This window comes from Physeter macrocephalus, chromosome 2 (genome assembly GCF_002837175.3).
Source record: "Physeter macrocephalus isolate SW-GA chromosome 2, ASM283717v5, whole genome shotgun sequence".
Taxonomy (NCBI): domain Eukaryota; kingdom Metazoa; phylum Chordata; class Mammalia; order Artiodactyla; family Physeteridae; genus Physeter; species Physeter macrocephalus.
In genome coordinates, this window is record NC_041215.1 from 30,316,414 (window position 1) to 30,337,772 (window position 21,359).

General features: G+C 44.7%; 1 protein-coding gene across 8 annotated transcripts in view; it reads right to left on the reverse strand.

Moving 5' to 3' along the window:
* Positions 1–21,359, reverse strand: part of CLASP1 (cytoplasmic linker associated protein 1) — a 273,539-nt gene that overhangs the window by 240,948 nt on the left and 11,232 nt on the right. For 6 of the 8 annotated variants that reach the window (XM_055087270.1, XM_055087279.1, XM_055087276.1 and 3 more), the window contains one exon: positions 6,550–7,029. In XM_055087270.1, coding sequence (XP_054943245.1) covers positions 6,550–6,744 — 195 coding nt within the window. In that variant the 5' untranslated portion in view covers positions 6,745–7,029. Of the gene's footprint in view, positions 1–6,549; positions 7,030–16,034; positions 16,076–21,359 lie in introns of those variants that run through there. The other 2 variants (XM_028501167.2, XM_055087294.1) reach the window with 1 other exon arrangement.

Consider the following 21,359-nt stretch of genomic DNA (forward strand, 5'->3'; position numbering starts at 1 on the left):
GCGCAGGCTCAGTAATTGTGGCTCACGGGCCTAGTTGCTCTGCGGCATGTGGGATCTTCCCGGACCAGGGCTCGAACCCGTGTCCCCTGCATTGGCAGGCGGATTCTCAACCACTGCGCCACCAGGGAAGCCCTGCCAGTAGGTTCTAAACTCACCCTCAGAATTTCGGGCCAGCGGCTGCTCTGCTCAGAGCCTTTGTTATCAACAGTGCAGGGTCCAAGGATTCTCACTGTGTTACAAAAGATCCAGGCCTCTGCTCCAGGGCACAGGCGGACGAGGACTACAGGAAGGCACACAGACTCAGTCCCACGTAAAAGTTCACTTTCTACAGATCTTGTTATCACTGGGCCCAATAACTACATATCTTCATCTGCTTCTTTTCCTGACCACGTGCTGCTACCAAGCAGTCCTGGCACCTTCGCACACTGGCTCACTGGACCCTTATCACAATGCTGTGTACCAGGTATCATCAGAGCCCTTGCAGAGGTGAGTAGAATGGCCTGCTCAAAAGTCTAAGTGGCAGAGCCAGGACGGGAATCCAGACTGCGCATACTCCAACCTGAATTATCTCCAAATACACTTTGCTGCCCTTGCATATACATAAACACATATTCAGGAAGAAATGCCATTAATCACATACGTTAAGGACACCATTTTTATTTGACAAGCTGCATAAATTTTCTTGAAATAATTTTTCCTGGTTTTTTTTTGCTTTTGTTTAGGACTGCTCACTGTAGCTTTCCTACTTACGAGAGGCACCTGTCTTTTAAAACTATACCCAGAAAAATTCACCTCTGGCAACCCACAGGACAATGCTTCAGGGGAAACCTGGGAAGAATGAACAGCCTCTGGAAGGCCTCATCGCTAAGGCAGCACCAAGCCGACAGCCAAGAAAAGAAACGGAAGTCACTTAATCTGAATCCAATCATCTTTTGTGGCTCTCCTCTCAAGGACAAAGGGGGAAAATTAAAGCCTCAATGGAAGCCAAGGTTCTAGAGATAGGCAAGGGAAACAGAGGGGCCTCCAGCTATCTGTCAGCACCTGCCCCTCCAGCCATAAAGGTTGATCTGGGGCAGGGGTCACACTGCGCCCCGTAAAGCAGCTAAGGAGGGACTAAACCTTCTGCAGTCTGCCTCTGGGCGCTACGGCATTTACAGACGCTCCTACGATGCAATCTAACAGTTGATTATTCCCGACCCTACACTGTGCCCTGTCCTCGCATCTGCCTTACCTGTCCCCCATGAGGACCATGGACGGGGAGGAAGGAAGCCCTCAGTTAAGAGGGAACCTACAAATTTCAAATAAAAGTCAGCATGGCCTGGGCCTTGAGACAACAGTGCCCAGGGCTGGAGTCCACATATATTAGATTTAGACAGAGCGAGACTGCCCAGCACTGGCCGGACACTGTGAGGGAAGGGACCGGGCCTGTCTTTCCCCCACGGTATACCCACCCCCAGGGCAGTACCCGCACAGGATAGGTGCTTAATGTACTTCAGCCATTGCATGAACACCTGGGTTCAAGTCCCAGAAACCTTAGTCACTAGCTCTGTCGCCTTCAACAAGTTACCCGATTTATGTGCACGTCAATGTCCTCATCTGTAAAATGAGGGTAACAAGATCTACTTCATATGGCAATAATAAGTTAAAATGAACACATCTTTAGCACAATTTCTGGTACATAGGAAATGTCCCATAACCGTGGGTCATTATTATTATTCTACAATATTAAATACAAGTCCACAGTCACTTATCCAAAACTCTGGAGGCCAAATGTGTTCTGGAACACTGAATTTTCACGTTTTAGAAGGGTAAAATGCTGCACACAGTTTTAGACAGATAGATAGACAGGCAGGGACAGGTGGACAGATGGATAGATGGATAGATAGACAGATGGGTAGATAGATAGATAGATAGATAGATAGATAGATAGATAGATAGATAGATAGATAGGTATCCCCTTGAACAGAACCTGGGCCAGCACCCACCATCAAACGTGACTATTTCTGCAGCACAACATGCCCTAAAAGCAGGTAAATAAGGACCATAAGTAGTCTCATATCGCTTCACTTCAGATCAAATGAAAAATGAAGAACACTAGGTTTTCAGAGATTTGGGGAACTTGTAACTGCAGAGAAGGGACTGAGGGACTATATTCAAAAAAGCACCTGGTCCCCACTGGGATGCTCTGTTCCGATCAGCCCGCTAGACGCACAGGTTCCTGCCCTGTGAAAATCCGCCAGGCTGCACGCACGGAGCTGTTTGGCTCAATACAAGTTGCTCAGATGACCTGGGAAAGCTGGGAAAGGCTCCCTCAATTCCCTCCAACTGCCACGGCCCAGGTGGCCTCCCCAGGTGAGCTCACTCTTACCTTCATCCCTTCTCACCTAAAGAGGGGGGAGACAAGAAAAGTGGCTGGAGGTACATGAGGAATCTACTCCACCATCTTCCTCTTTCTTTGAGTTTTATTCAGGTAAAACAGGAAGAGGAGACCACATCAATGAGGGCAGCCATATTCAAATTTTTCGTTGTTATTTTTATTTTTCATGTCAGGCTAATCTAGAAAAGGAGCCCCATAATCAAGAAGAAGTCTCCCGTCTCCTCGGTGTCTCCCACGGTCACTGTGACATGGAAGACTTACGAAGCTCTTCCAGCAACGGGGTGGGGTGGGGTGGTGAAAGGCACCCCACAGTGTAGCCCCAGGGTGCGCCGCCTGTATGAGGACATTACTTAAAGAACCAGTTACTCACTCCCCAAGGTGACCCAAGAAAGTCCAAAGCTGAAACTGAGCAGGACCTGTATGGGCTCCTGGCACGGGGAGCCCTTCCGTTCAGCCTCCATGACCTTCTCTGAGTTCCGAGGGGCAGATTCCAACGGTTGCTAATCCAGGAAGGGAGGGGATGGGGAGACATGGGAGGAGCAGCCAAGAAACAACAGTGCAGCCTTGGGGCAGGGTCCTGGTTCCTCCTCAAGGGACACTTAGTTTTCGAGGGCAGGAGCCTGCTGTATCCCCCTCTGCCTGGCAAAGCAATAAAGTTACTCTTTTCTACTTCATGCAACACTCTGTCTCCGAGATTCAATTCAGCACCCCGTGTAGAGAGGCACCCGTGATCACAGCCAGCTCACAGTAGATAAGCAGCGATAGGCTAGCAGACCGCATAGTGACCTTAAAATGAGTCTGTGCAAGAGAGCTAAAATGCTCCAAAAGCAAACTGCGTTCTATTTAAGTTAAACTAAATGAATGCTCCCCTATTCCCAACTTATGTGCAAATTATAAGGCTCACTCTTCCCCCAGCTGAATCACGAATGGTTCCCACCCGTGAAGGAGAAGCATTTACACATAGTAGGTGCTCAATGTTCTAGCTAGGGCTGGAGTTGGCAAACGACGTCCAGGGGACCAACTGACCTTCCACCTGTTCCCGTACATTAAGTCTTGCTGGAACACAGCCACACCCATTCATGAACACATTCTCTGGGGCTGCTTTTGCATCATAATGGCCCAAACTAGTTAAATATTTACAAGAAGACCACAGGGTCCACCAAGCCTAATATGTTTACCTCTATTCTTCAAGTTTGCTGACCTCTATTATTCTGAAAGGAACACTGGCTAGGAAATCAGACAGACCTACATTTTTAAATTACTTATTTATTTATTTACTTGGCCACGCTGCGCTGCATGGTGTGTAGGATCTCAGTTCCCCAACCAGGGATCAAACCCAAGCCCCCTGCAGTGCAAGCATGGAGTCTTAACCACTGCACCACCAGGGAGGTCCCCAGAGAGACCTACATTTACATCCCAGTTCCATAATCAGACGTAGAAATTACCTCGTAATTCTCAGTAATTTCGGTGACCTCATGTATAAAATTAGGATACCACCATCTACCTTGTAGGGATGTTATGAAGATTAAATGAAATACTAAATACATACGGTAAATAAGCAAGAAATGATAGCTATTAAACTTTAATCAAAACCAGGTACAAATTTGTCTACCATGTTAAGAAATACTCAAAGGTAAAGTGATTCAAGCTTCGGCCAACTATTTTTTTTAAATAAGACCTTGCGCTGGCATTCATCTACATTCCCTGCTAGGAAAAGGAATAACAATACCCAAGCACTACTGTTTTGGAAGGCCAAAAGTACTTCCCTTTTCCTCTCTTATCTTTTTAGTCCTGAATTTGAAAAGAAAAAATTTCAAGAAGCCAAGCTTCAGAGAATTATTTAATACAAAGTGAATCCCTTCGAATAAAACTTAAAGTGTACTTCAGGCTCTGAATGAGAAATCTTGCTCTATGATAAAGGAAAAAAACAGGTATGGGTCCCTAAAAGATACGTTTCCAGATTTCAGTAAAGCAACCAGGAACACTTGCCGAGAGTATGCCTAAATTCCTGAGTTCGCACAGGTAACCAGGATTCGTCGAGCACCTGCTACGTTCTAGGCTCTAGGCTCCAGGGGTGAACGAGGCCCATAGTCACCATACTTAGAGACCTTAGAGACAGGGGGGTGCTCAGCACTGGGTCAGATCAGAACCACAAGGCACGGCCTTGACTCCAAAGCCATCGGTATGAAGTCACACAAGACATCAGAGCTTGAGGGCCCTGAGAGAAGATGTAGTCAAACACCTGCCCTGCACAGACAGGTAAAGTGACTTGTTCATGACGACACACGAGTCAGCAGCAAACCCCACCTTCCTGTTTTCCTTCCCACCGAGCTGTCCTTCTTAGAAACTACTTCACAAAGGGTCAAGTCTTAATCTTTCACTCCTCTGTGACTCTGCAATTCCTATTACAAAAAAAAGACCCAGTCTTCAAACCTCTGGGTTCCTCTAGACAACGTCACTACTTTCTTCTTCTGTCTTCCCACCAAATTCTGTGCATCTCTATTACTGCACACTCGACACTGTTTGGAACCATTCCCTTATTTATTCACGCCCACTCCCCCCACCCCGTCCCCCAGACTACGAGCCCCTTGAAGACAGGAACCAAGTCTTAATATTGACTGATACTCCTATCCCTCACCTCCTCCTTCCTATCAGGAGTCTGATACCGCCCGAGTACCCCACCTCTTCCACACGGCCACACGCTTCGCTCAGGGGAGGCTGAACCCCTTTGTAGGACCCGGAGGTTGAGCGTGATGGCTGAAGGCCACCGTGGACACCTGTCCATTTCCAGTGATACTATGGTGGGCGCGCAAAGCCATTCTGGCCAATGCGATGTAAAAAAGTCTGCTGGGGAGCTTCAGAGAAGGTTTCCTCCCAAGTAAAAGACACAAGCAGACATTCTTCCCTGGCCATTGTATTAACTATGCAGACTTAACGGAAATTACTCAGTCTCCTTATGATAGATAACTTTAAGTCAACTAAGTCAGCATTCAGTTACTCTGAGCCAGAAGCATCCTGATTTGCACACAGAAAGGTTCATGGAGCCGTGATTCAAACACAGACGAGGAGACTTCCCAGACCTCAAAAATGTAAGGAACTAGAGTCTCTACCACCCACCCCTTTGTAATGCTCCCACCACCCAGCAGCCAGCACTTGTTAATTTCAGCTAAATGAACAAACAGATGAATGAAACAGGAAATTTAAGCTCCGCTTTCAGAGACTATTAGGGTAAATTTTATGTCCAGTTGTAAGTGAACTATTAGGGCCCAAGGTAGCAAGTCTAAAGCCTGCTGACTCTTAGATAAGATCAAGGTTTAATGTAATTGGAAAACAGTCTATACTAGAGCAAACAAAGAAATCCTGTAAGCACCCTTTCCAAGTCCGAATCCATGTCAGAAGACTGGTTCAATGAAAAAATCGCAAAAGGTTCTGTTTCTGGAAGCCCGACTGTCTATAATGTCTATAGCACCTATTAGCACACGTCCCGCGCTGTCTTCCACCTCAACGGGATCCAAAGGGGCCACCTTCTTAACAAACTAAAGGTGGGGAGGGCGAGGGGGGGAAACGACACCTCTTTAGCACTTTGAGCCCAGCTCAGTTTTCATTCATGAAAACTTAGTCCTCGAATGGCAACACGATCAACCTTCACAACTCAGACGGGTCATGGGACCCCGCCTGGCCCCTCCCACCCGCCAAGGGCACCTGAAGAGCCTTGATCTTTGGAACCTGAAGGATATCCTCCAGGCCTTTACACACAAGTCACCAGAGGGCCCTTGGCTGGGTACCTGGGCCGACTTCAAAACGGCTAAAATGCAGGTAAAATGCCCACATCTACTGCCAATTCCACCCCCAGAGAAAATCGGTGAAGCCACTTGCTATTAACGAAGGGCCACTCACTGCTAGACGCGATAGTCACTCTAACTTCAAGGCCGCAAATGCCTGCAACCTCTCCCACATAAAAGCCTCTCTTTACCCGGTCACTTGGCCTTCTCTCAGTGCGCTAAAGGACAAGGGGTTTTCTGAGCTCCAACAAAAATCCAAGAAAACTCTACTTGCTCTTACTGGAAAGCAAGGGGTCATGCTGACGGCTCACAAGGATTCTTCTAGGACCCACTCTGATCCCCCACGGCTGCCCGGCCACCTAGAAGAGCGTCTTCCAGAGCACGGCTTACCTTGTAATTGCTGGAGTTCACCCAAAAGGTAGCGAGTCCGTCCACGAGTTTGTCTAATGTGGTCTGGTCATGCTCAAGGTCGGCAGACTTCTGTTTGTCTGAGAAATAGTCTATCAGTTCTTGGCCAACCTGCAGTCGCTTCCCCACATCCTTCTGCAGCACCTGTGCCAGGCAGGCCTCCATGCGAGGCTCCATGGCAGAATTCCAATCCAGAGCCAGCCGAAGCTAGAGGGCAGTCAGGGTGACACCCTCCCAGCAAGCGTCCCCGGGAGGCGGCCTCTTTGTTTGCTGAAGGTTACTAAGAGCCTGTGTTTCAGAGATGCAATCTGGGGAGTGGCAACAATGCACCATGTGTGTCTGAAGAGCAGCTGGTAGGGTATTAAAAGTCCAATCTAAATAACTAGTAGGGGAGAAGGCAGTGAATGTCAGAGTGGTGCTCTCCTCCTGGGTCTGGAGTACTTCATAATTCAGCAGTCCATTCTGAAAAGTTAGAGAAGAGAACGACAGATCAGCTCAGGTAACAAAACTCGCCAGTGTTCGGAAACGTTCGATCAAAGACAAAGCAGTTCACGCTGCGGCATCGTTTACAAGCACAAGTGGAGCGAGAAGCATGAACGCTTGGCAACCATATCCGAATAACATAATTATTATTTTTATCAGGAAGAACACTGAAGCCCAAAGCAAAGAGCCAATGAGCCTCACAGTTGGTGGGTTGAGGTTTTTCACAATTTTCCAGTTTGTAAATGCACCAGTCAGGAGAGCAATCATCTGCTTCAGCTGGAAGATTTATTTGTAGCTTAAATTTTGCTTCCCACCAAAAACCTAACACCACTCTGCATCTGAATCCTGTAGGTACTGTAGCTTAGTGTCTCACTCTCAGTTTTCTAAAAAATCCAAGTGCTGGAAGTGAGGCAGGCTCCACAGAAACACCACTGACCAAACTGGCCAGCCCGGTAACACTAACCCAAGCCAAAGGCAGCACCTACACCAAACTTCTTGCTCAGCAGCTTTACAACAGGTTGAGTAGGTAGTGGTCCCTGCCTCTTCCTCCAAAGAGAGTGATGGAGGGAGAAAAGGAAGTAGGCTCACATTCTGATCACATTCTATTGACACAGTGTTCTCCACTGACAATAGCACCAACTGGGTTGGGTGTTTTGTTACAAAATCAGGAGACCTCAAAATCACGCTTGGGGTAGTGCAAAACACATGATATGGGGTAAGTACCAAAATCATTTTCATTAGACAAATTAAACAGGCCGACCATCTAATCTACAGCTGCTGGAACAACTGTACACATTTATTTGTTGCAATTTCTTCTCTCAGCTCCTTCCATTCTAATCCAAGAAGGCGCACAGAAAACCTGGCTTCAAGATGCAGCATGCCCCCGACACTGTACCAAATAGAAACGTTCTTCACGCTGACAGTAGATGCCGACCCTCAGGGGTTCAGCAGGTAGAGCTGACCTTTATAAATCAAGTAAGGTTAAAATTCGGAGCAGGGTAACTCTTCCAGTCTGAGCACAGGGAATCTCTCCCTTCCTATCATCACCCCCACCCGATTCCTACCCACAGCAAAAAAGCACAATGCTCTCTCTGAGTTCTAGAATGAGAAACAAGCCAAGTCTTTCAATGAGGAAAACCCTCCTGCAAAGTCCCTGGCACTTGATTACCCATCTTCTGCTTTACTTCCAATCAAGAAGACTCGCTGTCTCACGTGGCAATCCTTCCTTAAACAGAGGAAGTACGCGCTTTCCAGTCATTTCCACACCCTGAAACTAGTCCCTCCTTCCCAAGAAAGATCTTCAAATACAGAAAAGGAGCTATTACCCTTCGCTCCAACTTTTAGTCCAAACAAAATATCCCCAGTTCCCTAATGAGCTCCTATGTCAGACTAATGAAGGGTTCAGTGATACAGGAAAAGTGGAGAAACCAACAGAACCTTTTCTTTGGGGGCCCAATTTTAGCCCCAGAAGGAGATCTAATAAGGTCAAGCTTGTGACAGATTAAAAAGGGCCACAGATGCTTTGCTACTCCTCCTCCACCGAGGTGGGGTCTCATCCCCCCACAGTGACCCTGGGATTGGTCTGAGCCTTGCTTTGGCCAGTGGGAAATCAGAGACTGCAGGAGCGAGCAGAGGTCTGACACTGGAGCTTGCGTGACTGCTGTGCTGTCAGAAAGCTGGCCTAGCCTCCTGAACACGAGAGGCCATTAGAGGAGAACCAACATGCTTCAAAAACAGCCGGCAGCACCTGCCAGACACATGAGTGAGTCCACGGGGGGGACCATTCAGCCTCTCCAGTCATCCTCTGACTGCGGCTACACAAATACATCTAAGGAGACAAAAACCACCAGGTTAAACCACAAAAGGATAAGAAACAGTTCGTTGTTGTTTTAAGCCACAAGATTTGTGGTGCTTTGTTACACACCAGTAGATAACTGATACACTCCTTCTTCCCCTAAACATCTATCTTTCATTCTCAATGAAAAGAATCTCATATCCTTTATTCCTTCAAGGGGCCTAAGATCAACAGACACTAACCAGTAATGATGATGATGATACCGTTTTTGAGCATCCACATGAGGTGTCAGGCTCTATGCTAGATGATTTATACAGACTATCTCTAATTCTCCAACCCACTCTCTAAAGTAGATACTAACATCCCTATTTTACAGAGGAAGAAACTGAGACAAAGGTAAGTAATTTTCTAAGGTTGCATGGCCATAAGTTTCCCTTCCCCACCTTCAAACCCTTGTTACTACAAGTCTGGCCTAGTTCTGTTCTGGCTCAGGGAAAGAAGGTCAGACTTCATGCTTAGCTGGGAAGCAACAGGCAAGAGAGAAAAGTCTCCACTCCCAGGAGAGGAAGGAGCCCTGCATTCAAGTCTCTTTCCTGTGATTTTTAAATTACATATTATATGAAAACTTCCTCTTCAATTGGAATTCTATAAGATTTCTAACAAATAAGTATATGCTTCTTGATGGTAATTATGCAGTAAAGGCTTAGCACACTCAAAAGTAGGTCACAAACTCCTTATGGAGGAAACCCACAGAATGAGATACTAGAAGCCCTCACGCATTAAGCAGACTGGTCCCCTCTGTTCTCTCTCTCTTTCTCTCCTTAATTTAAAAAAAGAAGTAACGGATGATCCCCTCCTGCACAAAAGTACAAGACCTCCCTCCCACTCTTGTCCCCCAGCCACTGCGTTTCCCCACCTAAAAGTGAAGACTGTCGCTAGCTTCCGGTACCTCCTTGCAGAGATATTTTTAGCTACCCAAGCAAATAAGTATATGTGTTCTCCCCCCTGTACCCCCCAGGGAGAGTTTCCTAAGCATTTACAATTACATCACAAGAAGCAGCCCAACTCTGCTGCAGGCCAACAGGAAAAAGTTAAAAAATACCAGGCTCAACAAGAATGAAGAAACACACAGCAGGACAGCCTGATGTAATGTACACATGTGAGACAGCCTCCAGTCTTGACTCTGCCACTTCCTCAGTGGCAATGGGAAGAATACTGGCTCCACATTCATTAAGTAAGATTAAGGGTGGGAAGGGCTTGCACAGGGCTTTTTTTTTTTGGCAGTACGCGGGCCTCTCACTGCTGTGGCTTCTCCCGCTGCAGAGCACAGGCTCCGGACGCGCAGGCTCAGCGGCCATGGCTCACGGGCCCAGCCGCTCCGCGGCATGTGGGATCTTCCCGGACCGGGGCACGAACCCGTGTCCCCTGCATCGGCAGGCGGACTCCCAACCACTGCGCCACCAGGGAAGCCCGACACAGGGCATTTTTTAAAAATAGCTCCAGGACTTCCCTGGAGGTCCAGTGGTTAAGACTCTGCGCTTCCCAGGCAGGGTGCCCGGGTTCCATCCCTGGTCAGGGAACTAGATTCCACATGCCACAACTAAAAGGTCCCGTGTCCCACAACGAAGATCTCGCATGCCACAACTAAGATCCAGTGCAGCCAAATACACGAATAAATAGTAAAAAAAAAAAAACAAAAAAAAAAACAAAAAAAAACCACAAACACAGGATGCACAGTTAGCAGACTTCACAGATACAATGCCGCGCCTGCCAAATAAGGGCTATGAATAAGTACTTTGGTTGTTTAGAGAAGGCATGGATCAAGAAGGCCTGGAATGACCAAGCCAAAACCAGTCAGACAAGGCTCAGTTTAAGCTTTGTCTCGAAACATGGAAAGGACGTCCTACATCAGTTATGGCACTTAATAGGGGGAAGAAGCCTAAGCAAGTGAGGGACGTGGAAACTTGTGAATGGTTGAGGGAAGAAGTGTGGCAACAGAGACAGTGAGATACCTCTGAGATGGGCAAGCATTATTACTCCCACTTTTTTTTTTTGGCCGTGCAGCTTGTGGGATCTTAGTTCCCCGACCAGGGATTGAACCCAGGCCACGGCAGTGAATGTGCCGAGTCCTAACCATTGGACCGCCAAGGGCATTCCCATTACTCCCACTTTGAAGATAAAGAAATGAAGCTTAGAAAGGTTAGGTTAAAAAACATTTAAAAAAAAAAAATAAAAAAACCCTGCCCAAGATTTTAAAGCTAGTAACTGTCGGGTGGTAACTGAAAATCAGATCTGCCTGGCCCCAAAGTTAGTATTATTTTTGTTATACTACACTACTATATACTACTGCCTCATTGAAAGTTCAAAGCATGGGTACTTAATAACTCAAACATGAAAATGTTAAAGTTATATGGGGCATGAGAAGTAGAGGATTAAGAAACAAGAAATCAAATTACAAAGCACTCAGGAAGCTTTAATAAAATAATATTCCATATCACAGCATCAAGTAGTACAATTTAAATTACCAGCACCAGTGAATCAATAAGCACGTCAAAAATTTCCCTGGAAAATATGCAGAAAGCAGGCATCATAATGACAAGCCAAGCCCGGAAGCTAGAAACGAGCAGAACCAACCCACACTAGGCAAAAGCAGCTGTTTCTATCAATGAGACAACTTTTCTGCCTTACAGTCATTTGTGTAATTACGATACGGTGTGAACCTTTAAAGACACCCGGCCGTGCCCCGCCAGCAGTGATTCTCTCTCCTCCTTGGACACCCCACAGCCCACCCACTGGCAGCCACACATTCACGCAGTGAACAGACCCTGGGCCAGCGGTGGGACAAGTGGCCCAGGCTAACTCCTGGAAAGCACAAAAGGTAAGACTTGGTCAAGGCCCTCAAGAAGGTCATTGCCTGGAAGAAGGACGAGACAGAAAAGCAGATGGTGGTGGCGGTACAGGGACAGGCCCTAAGCCGGGGACTGCAGGTGGTGCTACGGTGGCAGAGAAAGGAGAAGCGGCTGCCTGAGGGAATTCAGCGGGGCACTTCAGGATGGGCCCCTGCCACGCACACCAGGCAGAGGCAGCACCCGCCCCCCCTCTGGCTTTCACGCGTCACCCCCCCAGTCACTCCTTACCCACTGCGGATGCGGCCTCCGGCCTCCCTGCCTCCTTCCCCAGCTCCTCGCATCTCCTGTAGCGGCTTCACCACCCCTCGGCTGACAATACCCGCTCCTTTCAGCCTTCTGTTCTGGGCCCCGGCAAGCCCCCCTGGCCTGGGCCTCAGTTCCCTGCCGTGCCGTCCTCCCTTCCCGCCACAACTGCCCGTCCCTCCAGCTCATTTGTTCAAGTGCATTGCCTCAACCTCGTCGATTCCATAAACTCCTTCCCAGTCACCAGGCTGGTTTTAAACTGACCTCAAACTTCAGAGAGCCCTTCGCCACCAGCAGCCTTCCAACTCACGTTCCGTGGCAACTCCGCTTGCCTTTCTGTCCCAAAGAGCTTTCCCGTCTGCTCCGCAGACGCCCATCTACCCGACCCTGCCGCTCCCTCCTGACCGGCTCACCTGCTGCTCGCTCAATAAAGCAGGCAGGATGAGACAACTGGGACGTTCGCCAGTGACCCGGGGCAGCCCCCTCAACCTCTTCAGCTGCCTGCTCTCCAGCATCCACCTGCAAGCTCCCCTCCATCGGCTCACTCCCAGCAGCTGAGAGACTTCCTCAAGGCCCCTGGAGCTCACAGGCCTTCCATCAGAGACACCAGGGACGGTGGAGCCCCTGTAAGCAGCTGTCTACACCCGCGAGCTGAACGGAGGCACTCCCTGTTCACCCTGCAGCCCTCCCCTCGGGCCCCCTGCCACCCCTCCATTGCAGCGGCCCTGTTCAGGAGCACCAGTGACGGCCCTGCTGGCAGACCTACCTCACCAACCCCACCTCTCAGAGGCATCCCAAAACTGACCCCTCCTTCCTTCCGAAAAATCTCCCACAAACGAGCGTGCCTTCCTGCTACTTCTCTGGCTGCACCTCCTCAAGTTTCTTTAACCACCTCTGCTCCTCTCCCAAAGCCGAAGCTCACCCCAAAATAATAAGCAGCCACTTCCATGAATTTTTTAAATGCCTATAAAACTGACGACTCCCTAATTTGAGTGTCCGAGCCAAATATCTCTGAACACCAGTCCCAGGCACGGGCCTCTTTTCGGTGCCAAGCTCTTTACCACTTCGGGGCCTTATCTCTTGCTGTTCCTAATGCCTGAAACATTCTCCTTATGCCTGCGCTGGCCTGGCTGTCACTTCAGCTTCAGTGTCACCTCCTCAGCAAGCCCTTTAAAGACCACTCTAGGGGGTTGGTCCCTTGTCACTGCATCCTGTTCTCTTCAGAGCATTTATGACAAGTTGTAATTTATCACATGCTTGTTTACCTATCTGCTGTATGACTTTCCCACAGGACTGTCAGTCTTATGAAAGAGGGGACCTTGCTTATCTTGTTCACCTAATGCCTACAACCATGGCTTGTACAAACATGGCACTCGAGAAATAGTTTTTGAATGAATGAAGTTTGCTTGAGTTGAAAATCAGAAGAAAACTGTCACTGGCAGTCATTAGTAGAGTTCAATTTCTTCTTGGGGAGTGGGAGGAATGGGGGGATAGGAAAAATGCAAAAACACATTTCAGATAAAAGGAATGTGCAAATACATATGGACAAAACACAAAAAAGAACAGATTATGGCCTGCTCAAGGGAAAACAAGCCATTTGGAAAGGCCAGAGCACTGGTTCCCAACCTGCAAACACTAATGACCCCCGCCCCTGAGGTGAGAGGGTGGAGTGATTAAAGGTTGTCTGAGAGGGACTCCCCTGGTGGCGCAGTGGTTAAGAATCTGCCTGTCAGTGCAGGGGACACGGGTTTGAGCCCTGGTCTGGGAAGATCCCACATGCCGCAGAGCAACTAAGCCCGTGCACCACAACTACTCAGCCTGTGCTCTAGAGCCTGCGAGCCACAACTACTGAGCTTGCGAGTTACAACTACTGAGCCCGCGTGCCACAACTACTGAAGCCCACGCACCTAGAGCCTGTGCTCCCCAACAAGAAAAGCCACCGCAATGAGAAGCCCGCACACCGCAACAAAGAGTAGCCCCTGCTTGCTGCAACTAGAGAAAGCTCCCATACAGCAACGAAGACCCAACACAACCAAAGATTAATTAATTAATTAATTAATTTTTTTTAAGTCTGAGAATTAGTGTAGACACAAGCCATGCATTATCCATGACCTAAGTATTCCTAGCCGTATTTTCAAACTTATGCAATGCAGTTATGAATCTTTAAATGAAAAAATAATGTAAAAAGTATTTATAAATTCTTATTTTGAGCTTGAAAATTTTTCTTAATTAACAGATACCAGAAATTCCACTTACATAGAGCCCTATGATGCTGAACACTAAAAAGAGTTCTTGGGACTTCCCTGGTGGTCCAGTGGTTAAGAATCCGCCTTCCAATGCAGGGGATGCGGGTTCGATCCCTGGTCAGGGAACTAAGATCCCACATGCCGCGGGGCAACTGAGCCTGTGCGCTCTACAGCCCACGCGTCACAACCAGAGAGCCTGCGGGCCGTAACCACTGAGCCCATGCATTCTAGAGCCTGCACGCCACAGCTAGAAAGAAGCCTGTGCACTGCAACGAAAGACCCTGCACGCCACAACGAAGATCCCTCATGCCACAACTAAGACCTAACACAGCCAGATAAATAAATAAATAAATTTTTTTTTAAAAAAGAGTTCTTATTCTCAGAAAGTGTGGCTCAGACCAGAAAGACTGAGCACAGACAAGGCCCAGCAGTCAACTTCCAGCACCAAAGGCCAACAGTGCTGTGGTCTCCAGGGAGCTCTGTACACATCATCTTTGAAATGCAGAATCATGAGACTTCAGGTGGGCATACAATTATTTACCTTGGAGAGAGCATTAAAATCTGAAGTTCCTCAAGTTATCATAAGAATATTCTGCAATAGGGGAAAAAAAATCAGTTGAACTCCCTCTTCTCTCTATCACTCACCCCAGTGTGAATAATAATTAACTACAGTGAAGTCATGACAAAAAAAAAAAAACCCACAATGTATGATGTAAATGCCCAAAAGTGAGTAACAGAAGAAAGTTCACTGTCTTAAAAGTGCAGGTCATATGAACAGAAATAAATCATTAACATTGGTTAATTTCTGGTACTAAGATTACAGATTTTTCTTTGTACTTTTCTGTATTTTCTAAATTTTTTCTATGATGAATATAGAAAATATGTTACTTTTATAATTACAAAGAGAAAAGTATTATTCAAAAACCAGGCATTACCTTTTCATAATGGAGGAAAATCTCCCTTTCGTATTATGGAATATAATGCATAACTATCAGTGAAGTGTAAAACAAGAAGAAAGACTTAAATTCCCAAAAAGATGGAATTGGTGGATTAGTTACTTCCACAAATTATGTGGTGGAAAACACAAATAAGTACCAAAAAAAAAAAAGCAGCTCCATATTACTGTATACATACTATAAAAAAATAATAGGAGAAAATAAATATACCGCACAAGTGCCAGATAAGTTATTCATTCATAATGGTTACTACTTGCCTTCACTAGTATTTTAATGAAGTAATTTCTTAAAACTCTTTCAGATATTTAAAATATTTTTTTCTTTGTGAACTACAAAAGTAGAACATAGTTTTAATTTTATTTTTGCTTCTCCTATGGCAGGTTTATAATAAGCAGAATTGCTTCTATTTTTATTCTACTCCTCAAAGATGAAACAACACGGACATCACTGAAAACTGCTGAAGCATGTAGATAGGTACATGAGAATTTGTTACACCATTCTCTTCACTTCTCTATGTGTTTAAAATTGTCTGGAACTTTTAAAAATCCACAACACTTTTTAACTTCTTCAGAAGAATTGTAAAGCTTAAGTCTCTGTGGGAAAAAAAAATACATAAAATACCTGCAATAAAATTAGTAATTAACTAAACAAATAAGGATGTGAAACTGCATTAAACTGCATATACATAGTTACACATATAGCATATACAATGTATGACATTTATATACATATAGTATGATATAGCCCATATGTGAAAAAAATTACAGGAAAGAACAAAAATAGAGTATGTAAAAGATTAATAGGTAGCCTCTGAGTAATAGGTTTGAGAGCTTACCTCCTACTTCTTAATAATTTCCTCTACTCTTCATATTTTCTAAGAAGAAAAGAGACATTTTTAAAAGTCTTAAAAGAGAAAAGCAGTTATTTAATAACACTCATCTTATTCATTCAAGAACTGTGAAACCAAAACTAACTGACAACAAAGACACCTCCCTATTGACTGCTGACTTTTCTTCTCCCAACGATATACACAAGACCGGTGTCAACATCAGCATACCAAGCGGTTACATTACCAAGGCAGTTACCCCAGACAGGAAAGAATAGTAATAATATAGATTACAGATTCCCAAGGAAGGGTCTTACGTAAAAACAGGAGACCTCGGCAGGGAGCCAGTTTATTGGAGAAACAAGGCTCATCACAGACACTAACCAATATGCTGGCTCCTCTAGAAAAAGGGGTCCTAAATTTCCACTCACGCTAGCAACATTTACTTCTGTTGTATTTTTCAGAGAGCTTCATTTACAGTTTCATAGCTGTGACCAGCTTTTTTTTCCGTTTGTTTACTATACCAATGGAAAACAGATCCTTAAACCTGAATGACTCCTTAGTGATTTTTAGTAACAGCTTTATTGAAATATATATCACATATCATTAAATTCTCCCTTTTAAAGTGTACATACTGCCCCTAGGTTCAGACGCAGACGTAGAGAATGGACTTGAGGACACGGGGAGGGGGAAGGGTAAGCTGGGACAAAGTGAGACAGTGGCATGGACATATATATACTACCAAATGTAAAATAGCTAGTGGGAAGCAGCCGCATAGCACAGGGAGATCAGCTCGGTGCTTTGTGACCACCTAGAGGGGTGGGAGGGAGACGCAAGAGGGGGGAGATATGAGGATATGTGTATATGTATAGCTGATTCACTTTGTTATAAAGCAGAAACTAACACACCATTGTAAAGCAATTATACTCCGATAAAGATGTTAAAAAATAATAAAGTGTATGTAATTCAGCGATTTTAAATATGTTCATAAAGTTGTGCACACATCGCCACTACTTAATTCCAGAACATTTTTATCACCCCAAAATGAAACCCCTATCATCCTTCAGCAGTCACTCTCCAACCCCCTCTCCCAAACCCATGAAAACCAATAATCTACTTTCTGATGGAATGGATCTGCCTATTCTGGACACTTCATATAAATGGAGTCATAAAATATGTGTCTTTCATATCTGACTTCTTTCACTTAGCATACTACCTTCAAGGTTTATCCATCTCATAGCATGGATCAGTATTTCATTCCTTTTTATGGCTGAATAATATTCCATTGGATAGCTGTACCACAGTTTGTTCATACAGTTATCCGCTGATGGATATTTGGAATGTTTCTACTTTTTGGCTAGTATGAATAATGCTGTAAACATTCCTGAACAAGTTTGTGTGGACAGGTTTCCAATTTTCTTTGATATACAAATAGGAGTGTTAACTAGAATACAGGATATAACTCTATGTTTAGGGTTTTGAGGAACTGCCAAACTGTTTTGCAAAGTGGCTACACCATTTTATATTCCCACAGAAGTATATGAGGGTTCTAATTTCTTTACATCTTCAGCAATACTTATGGTCCATCTTTTTTATCATAGCCATCCTAGAGGGTATGCAGTGGCATCTCACTGTGGCTTTGATGGGCATTTCCCTAACGACTCTGGGTGTTGGGCTTCTTTTCATGGACTTGTTGGCCAATTTGGACATCTTCTTTGGAGAAATGTCTAATCAAATTCTTTGCGGGACTTCCCTGGTGGACCAGTGGTTAAGAATCTGCGCTTCCAATGCAGGAGGAGCAGGTTCAATCCCTGGTCGGGGAACTAAGAGCCCACATGCCACGTGGCGCGGCCAAAAACAAAAAACAACAACAAAAAAAACAAACTCTTTGCTTATGTTTTTAATTGGGTTGTCTTTATTGTTGATTGTATGAGTTTTTATATACTCTGGATAAAAGTTCTTTACCAGATAAATGATTTGCAAATATTTTCTCTCATTTTGTGGGGTGTGCTTTCATTTTCTTGATGGTGTCATTTGAAACATAAAGTTCTAAATTTTAATAAAGTCCAATTTGCCTATTTTTTTGTTGTTGTTGCTTGTGTTTTAGATGTCATACCTAAGGAACCACTGCCTGTTTTACCACAATAAAAAAGAAAGAAAAGAAACTACTGCCTAACCTAAGGTCATGAAGATTTGCATCTACGTTTTCTTCTAAGAGTTTTACTATTTCAGATCTTACATTCTGGTCTATGATTGAGTTCATTTATATATATAAGTGAGGAAAGGGTCCAAATTCATTCTTTTGCATGTGGATATCAACTTGTCCCAGCACCATTTGTTGAAAAGACTATTCCTCACTGAATTGTCTTTGCACTCTTGTTGAAAATCAATTGACTATAAATGTAAGGATTCATTTCTGGACTTACATTCTATTCCACTGATCTGTATGTCTGCCCTACCCTTTATGCCAGTACCAGACTGTCTTGATTACTGTAGCTTTGTAGTAAGTTATTAAAGTCCTCCAACTTTGTTCTTCCTTTTCAAGATTGTTTTGACTGTTCAGGGTCCCTTGTATTTCCATATGAATATGAAGATCAGCTTGTCAACTTCTGCAGAACAGACAGCTGGGATTTTAATGGGGAGTATGTTGAATCAATTTGGGGAAAAGTGCCATCTTAACAATACTAGGTCATTCGATCCAAGTACACAGGATGTCTTTCTATTTATTTAGATCTTTAATTTCTTTCAGTGATGTTGTATAGTTTCAGAATGTGAGTTTTACACTTCTTCGTTAACTTTATTCTAAGTTTTCTATTCTTTTTGATGCTTTTATGAATGGAATTGTTTTCTTAGTTTCATCTTTGGATTATTCATTGCCAATGTATAGGAATACAACGGATTTTTTTATATTGATCTTGTATCCTAAAACCTAGTTGAACTTATTTATTAGCTCTAATTGTTTTTATTTATTTGTTTGTTTGTTTGTTTTGGGGTGTGTTGGGTCATCGTTTCTGTGTGAGGGCTTTCTCTAGTTGCGGCGAGCGGGGGCCACTCTTCACCATGGTACGCGGGCCTCTCACTGTCGCTGCCTCTCTTGTTGCGGAGCACAGGCTCCAGACGCGCAGGCTCAGTAGTTGTGGCTCACGGGCCTAGTTGCTCCACAGCATGTGGGATCTTCCCAGACCAGGGCTTGAAACCGTGTCCCCTGCATTGGCAGGCAGATTCTCAACCACTGTGCCACCAGGGAAGCCCAGCTCTAATTGTTTTATAGTGGATTCCTTAGGATGTTCTATATACAAGATCACATCTTTGCAAATAGATTGTTTTACTTCTTTTCCAATTTAGATGCCTTTTATTTCATTTTCTTGCCTAACTGCCCCAGCTAGAAGCTCCAGTACAATGCTGAATAGAAGTGACATAAAAGGACATCTTTGTCCTGTTCCTGATCTTGGGAAAAATTCAATTTTTTATCACTAAGTATGGCAGCTGCTGTGGGTTTTCATCAATGGCCTTTATCACATTGAGAAGTTCCCTTCTATTCCTAGTTTGTTGAGTGTTTTTACCATCTAAAATGCTTTTCCTGCAGCTATTGAGATAATGTGTTTTTTGTCCTTTACTATTATTATGGTTACACTGATTTCCAGCTGTAAAACCAACCTTGCATTCCTGGGATAAATCCTAATTGGTCATAGTGTATAATCCTTCTGATCTGGTGCTGGAATTATGTTGTGTTTCTGTTTTCAGTCATCTCAGACTATTTTCTAATTTTCCTTGTGCTTTCCTCTTTTACCCATTAGTGACTTCGGAGTGTGTTGGTTAATTTCCACATATTTGTGAATTTCCCAATTTCCCTCTGTTACTGATATCTAATTTTATTCCATTGTGGTCAGAGCACACTCTGAATCATTTCCATCCTTTTAAATTTATTGAGTCTTGTTTTATGGCATAACATATAATCTATCCTGGAGAATGTTTCACATGCCCTTGAGAACAATGTGTATTCACTGTTATTGGCTGTGCTTTCTATATATATCTGTCCCTTAATGATTTAAAAGAGTCTATCTGCAACTAGATCACATTTAAGAAAAAAATTGCCAGTTATGGACATCTTAAATTTTTCATATTATCCCCCACTTTTATACTGACTACTTATTCCATATATATATTGATACATGTATATAAATAAAAATCAGGTCTCCCCTTTAAAAATAAAAATCTCAGTTTCTAGCACCATATTAAGGGCTGGTTTCTAAGAGTGGAACCTACTAAAAAGGTAAGCAGAAAAGAGCATATATACCCACACGAGAGATTTTCTAACAGGTTTCTGACACATAAAATCTCCAGACTTAGGTAAATAAGAAGAGAGCAGAGCATTTGATATGTCATTTGATACCATGACAGCTGACATGGCTATCCCAAATTTCCCAAGGGAGCTGGGTTACACCCAGTGGAAAAAAAGAAAACCTTATTAAGTACGGGTTATTCAATGTGAAGACAGAAGGTGTAAGAAGCTTGGGATATAAAAGGACAGAGTTTTTCTCTTTTACTGAATAAAGAAGTCAAGCTAAGAAGTACTGCAGCAGTGGTTTAAAATTTGGGTTTCATTTCAGCCATTTAAAATAAGCATAGGTACTTCACATTTGAAATAGCGCTTTCCAATGCACTAAGTGATTATAAAAATGCCACCTTCTTTATTCCCCAACAAAACTTTTGTAAGATCATTACTGTCATCCCTATTTCACAGATTCAGAAGCAAAGTAACTTCCAGGGTCACACAACAAGCATGAAACAGAATCAATATTTGAACCTGGGCTTCCAATTCCAAATCCAGGGCTATTTCCACCAAGTCACAGCTGCTGCTTCTCACCAAGAATACACACAAGTCTCAGTACTTTAGACCTGAGTATATATAACTTAGGAAAAAGACCTACACGGGAAGGATATATCCACCACACTTAGTGTTCCCAAAATAAGAGCAGAAGAGCCTGAACAGAGAGAAGAAGCAACCTGTCCTGGCACAGCACACATACTAAGCAGGGGTTCCAGAAACAAGGAACAAAGGAAGAGGAAGAACCATATGCACCCCCAGAAGTAAACCTAGGAGAGCAATCAGCAATCGTTAGCTCAGAGAGCTCAGTATTTCCCACAGATGCCAAAGGGCTGATCGAAAATAGGAAAGAGAGGGGCTTCCCTGGTGGCGCAGTGGTTGCGCGTCCGCCTGCCGATGCAGGGGAACCGGGTTCGCGCCCCGGTCCGGGAGGATCCCACATGCCGCGGAGCGGCTGGGCCCGTGAGCCATGGCCACTGGGCCTGCGCGTCCGGAGCCTGTGCTCC